The sequence below is a fragment of the Sinocyclocheilus anshuiensis genome, unplaced genomic scaffold (genome assembly GCF_001515605.1).
Source record: "Sinocyclocheilus anshuiensis isolate Anshui unplaced genomic scaffold, SAMN03320099.WGS_v1.1 scaffold1139, whole genome shotgun sequence".
In the NCBI taxonomy this organism is placed as follows: Eukaryota; Metazoa; Chordata; class Actinopteri; order Cypriniformes; family Cyprinidae; genus Sinocyclocheilus; species Sinocyclocheilus anshuiensis.
The window spans coordinates 27,337-32,576 of record NW_015547684.1 but is presented as its reverse complement, the minus strand read 5'-3'; the positions used below and the strand labels follow the sequence as shown (position 1 = coordinate 32,576).

General features: G+C 38.1%; 1 protein-coding gene across 1 annotated transcript in view; it reads left to right on the top strand.

Moving 5' to 3' along the window:
- The first annotated feature begins 480 nt into the window (after positions 1-480).
- Positions 481-5,240, top strand: part of ccdc33 (coiled-coil domain containing 33) — a 10,876-nt gene continuing 6,116 nt past the window's right edge. Inside the window, exons 1-3 of the mRNA XM_016505747.1 lie at positions 481-540; positions 641-813; positions 917-980. Of these exons, the coding sequence (XP_016361233.1) occupies positions 496-540; positions 641-813; positions 917-980 (282 nt within the window). The 5' untranslated portion in view covers positions 481-495. The remainder of the gene's footprint in view (positions 541-640; positions 814-916; positions 981-5,240) is intronic.

Here is a 5,240-nt window from a genome sequence, read left to right as displayed (position 1 = left end):
TTTCAGTGGTGTCAGATGATTGTCTAATGATTCATGGCGCTGCTTAATGAATATTAATACGCAGTAACCTTTGGCATGGGGAGAGAAACACATTGTACTTGGAGGCGAACAGGTGTCGTGCTGAGCTGACAGTCACTCGCAGAATAAGAAACAAGCTCCTCACAGCATGAGCACAAACCATTAGCACTCACTGCTCATCAATCTCAGACCAGACCAGAGCCTGTGCATCTGGATGGCACTCTTTTAGCACAAAACAGCTAGAAAGCAAATTAAAATTTGAATTGGATTTTGCTAGTCAACACAAGTGGTGTTTGACTTTATACTGACACCTGTATCTGCATAAATGCTTTGTTTAGCAACTATAAAGTTGCCAGGCAGGATTTGTGTTGTGGAAACCCAAGGTCAGGTTGCTAACATAGTCAGAGCTGTCACTTCATCCAGCCATTCATTCAGCTGTTTAATATTCCTGTCAAGTGCTGTGAACCGTCCAGCCTCATGCAGAACTCAGAGAAACCACCGAATGAACCTGCGAGCGCACAGGTATGTGTACCAACCATATTGTTGAAATGGCCTGATATAGTTATCACTACTACTTTTTCTCAGGATCTGTTGTTAAGCATGCTGTTTGTTTGTCTCTCAGATGGAAAGGGGTTCCTATGATTTGCCGTCACATGACGCTCTCTCAAAAATCCTGCCGGAGTATCTTCACCTCCTCAAAAAGCCTAAAACTCAGACCAGGACAGAATCTGTACCACAGAAAAAGTCAAAGTCTCAGCTCAACCGAACGTTTGATGTTCAGTCACCACTCAAAAGGTAAATGAGTATCCCTTGATGTTTACTACAGTTATCAACAGTTTTTGGCTTTGGTTTGAACCTATAATTACTTTATTTTTTGCTGTAAATACTTCCTTTTCAGTCCACCAATGCCTGATTTCGAAGATGACCCTCATGCAGGTGAAGTCACTGAACATCAAACTAAAGTGAGTAACAAAACTGTAGATTCCTGTTATGTGTGCTACTGCTTTGCCAGAAGTTCTGTGTTTCCTTAAAAAGACTTTCATTCTTTCATTTACTTTCCATCTTAAAGAAATAGATCACCTAAAAATTAAAATTTACTGAAAATGTACTCATCCTCAGGCCATCTAAGATGTAGATGAGTTTGTTTCTTCATCAGAGCAGATTTGGAGAAATGCAGCATTACATCACTTGTTCACCAATGGATCCTCTGCAGGGAATGGGTGCCGTCAGAACGAGAGTCCAAACAGCTGATTAAAAATATCACAGTAATCCACAAGTAATCCACACCACTCCAGTCCGTCAATTAATGTCTTGTGAAGAGAAAAGCTGTGTGTTTGTAAGAAAACAATCCATCAAGGCAATTTTTAGCTTCAAATCATCACTTCTGGCCAAAAGTCCAAAATCTAAAATAGCGCTCCTCCAGTGAAATCTAAGATGTAGATGAGTTTGTTTCTTCATCAGAGCAGATTTGGAGAAATGCAGCATTACATCACTTGTTCACCAATGGATCCTCTGCAGGGAATGGGTGCCGTCAGAACGAGAGTCCAAACAGCTGATTAAAAATATCACAGTAATCCACAAGTAATCCACACCACTCCAGTCCGTCAATTAATGTCTTGTGAAGAGAAAAGCTGTGTGTTTGTAAGAAAACAATCCATCATTAACGCAATTTTTAGCTTCAAATCATCACTTCTGGCCAAAAGTCCAAAATCTAAAATACCGCTCCTCCAGTGAAAAAGTCCAACCCTGTTGTCCTCTCAAATCAAAATCTACCGACATATTTGTTTAGAACAGTTTTGGACTGGTTTTACTTGTAAACAGTGCTGTGCAGATTTCTCTCCTGATTCAGACGAGACTTTTTCACTGTAGAAATCAATATTATGATAGAGGACTTGTATTTTGGCTAGAAGCAATGGTTTGAAGTTAAAAGCATCTTTATAATGGATTTGGTTTCACAAGTTGTTAATTGATGGACTGGTGTGGATTACTTGTGAATTATTGTGGTGTTTTTATCAGTTGTTAGGACTCTCATTCTGACGGCACCCATTCACTGCAGAGGATCCACTGGTGAGCAAGTGATGTAATGCTACATTTCTCCAAATCTGCTCTGATGAAGAAACAAACTCATCTACATCTTAGATGGCCTGAGGATGAGTACATTTTCAGTACATTTTCATTTTTAGGTGAACTATTCCTTTAAGATGGAAAGTAAATGAAGTGTTTGCATTATTTCGCTTCAGGAGTTATGAGTGATAAAAATGTCTTTGTACTCATTTAAATTAGAGAATAAAATAATCTCTCAACTGATTCTCACAGCCGTTCGTCAAAGCGGACTTCTATTGTTGCATCTCCAGTAGTTTGTTATTATTGTTCCATCTCTTTCGTTGCTTTTTTGGTTGCAAAACAGTGGGCCACAAGTGTCGCCACCTTGTGGACAAATTAGTTAATGCAAGGTGCATAAGCGAGCTAAGCAAAAAGAGTATGCGCAGTTAGAAAAATGTACTGTGCTGATGATGATATTAATGACATATCCGAGCATACACATAAAACAAAGCACTTTATGAATTTTCACACCACAGAAATTCAAATAAAATCCCTGAGGACCATCTCAAGGTGACCTTTATATGTCTGCAGTGTTCATTCTACTGTATGAAGGTCTGTTGAAATGGAAAGACTGTATTGGCTTTTCTTTTCTCATCATGACTGAATCGTTGCGAATCATCCCGCAGAGAAACAAAGAGAGAGAGGCCGGCCCATATGTGCTTTTATAATGTGATTGTTTGGAGCAACAGTACAGACTACGGAGGGTCTGCGGGGACCAATCTCACTCTCCATTCACTCTTTCATTGGGTTGAGATGATTCCCTCCGTCTCGTCCCCTCCGCGGGCCCCATCTCATCACCGATCATCATTCTCACCTTGCATGTGTGCCCTTTCAATTAAGCGCTCAATTTCTTTCAGATGACCCCAGGGAGCCACAAGCACACTGGCTCAGATTGGAATCGCCTAATCAGTCCCTCTCCCGCCCCTCCTGTTTCTGCACACCCGACCCCCCATGTGACTCTCAGACAGACCCCCTTCCTGCACACAGTGACCCTGAGCGAAAAGCAGACGCCTTGTGGCATGTTACATGACGTGCGACATACGACTAACACAAGGGCACAAAAGGAGGCCTGGAAGTGTGGTACATCCCACAATGCCCCTGGTCTGCTGTCTGTTTAGTACTATGCTAATGTCTCAATGCTATTGTTCAGTGCTATAGAATGAACTATTCAAAATAAAGACATGTTGACAAATTTAGACATGCCAAAGTGACCCATTCAGCCTAATTGTGTGAGTACCCTTGTGAAAAAGAAGTACACTTACTGTAAGCATACTTTTAAAAAGAGTACTTATTATGAAAAAGAATATACTTAAAGAAAAGGCTGATACTTAAGTGGGAACTGAATGTAATGTTTTCAGACACTTAATTGCATGACATGTATCAGAGTTTAAATTTATATTAAATGCAAATAGTTAAACTTAAGAGTGCTTTTTGACATACTTAAGTAGGACTTGAGTACATATTTACTTTATTGTCTTAGAAATATTGTTAAAGTGTACTGCCGAATGTACTGACAAACATCTATAGTAAACGAAATTATACTTTCATGTCATTTCTATTTAAATGTGTATGTCATGTATTTAATAACACTTAAAATTATCATTTAAAATAACATTTACAATTATAATCAGTGTGCTTTAGTATGTTAGTAAACCAATCAAAATAAGTTTACTTATTTAAAGCACAATAAAAGATAAGTAAAACTTTTACTTTGACATTTACAAAGTGCACTTTTTAAAAGTGTTCTTAAGTGTGTTAGGAAGCATACTTAAGTGTGTCGTGAAAGCGTGTCTCTTAAAGTAGCCTACACATGGCTTTCTATATGCAAGTACAGTTTTTAAAAATATACTTTTAAGATTTGAAGTACACTACAAGTCCACATTCAGTACAATTACTTATTTTTTTCACAAGGGTATATGATTGTGACGGTATAATTTTAGCTCTCTCTAGCTTTATTTTAGGTGACAATGTCTGCCTGCACATTTTGATCAATGTCCAGCAGTTTCAGAAAAGGGATTCTGGAAGAAAATACCTTTCACTTGGTGGACTTCATCGTAATCCCTGTATATATCCTCTGTGTACCCAGTTCTCACTCGGGGTTCAGTATCTGCCAGAAACTACAGCCCGAGGATTGATTACTTTGTACTAGCGCTACAGCGAAGCCTCTTCAGACTGACTGACTGTATGACAGCGGCTGTTTCAACCCAACCACGCTTTAAAAGTAACAGTTTATTTGTCTTGGCTTTTAAAATGATTAAATGGTTTAGGCAAAGCATTAAAATGAATGTTAATTAGATAGTCGAGTTCAGACAACACAGACTGATGTTAAGGCTGTTTTGGCGCGGTGAAGCCCTCAGCATCCCGACTGAACACATGTGACTTTGATTCCACCTTGTGACAGCAAACTGCAACAGTCACTCTCTGCATAGACCTTAACCCTTACCATAACCTAACCTGACTAAGGTCTATTAATGGTCAAACGAATACAGGATGGATCTTTAAACTTGTTGATGCCAATGACCCTTAAATATGATGATCTTCTTGTGTTCCTACACCCTTACCAAGATATAAAAGCAGCTATATTTCATGTATACAAATCTATTTATACTCCCCCTGCTGGAGAGAGACACAAGTGGCGCTAGGGGGTCTGCTAAAAAAGATAAAACCTGCTAAACCCAGCCTAAACTGGTTTTAGCTTTCAGACTAGTCATAGCTGGTTTAGCTTGTTGGTTTAGAGGGGTTTTGGCCACTTCTTTAGCTGGGAGACCAGCTTAAACCATCATATTCTTGTGCGAGAAAGATATTACATTTACATTACAGAATTAAATAAATGTTTCCAAAATGAAATAACTGGCTTTTAAATTGACATTGTACTAAATTGTTAATATATTAAGAAAAATGTGTCCTTTTTCATTACTTTTATTTATTAAAAGAATACAGTTATTCTTATTATAATTATTAAATTATTAAAAATGTAAAAAAACCTTTGAGAGCCTTATATATATATATACACACACACACACACACACACACACACACATATATATATATACATATATGTATATAGATATATATACATATACATATATGTATATATATGTGTGTGTGTGTGTGTGTGT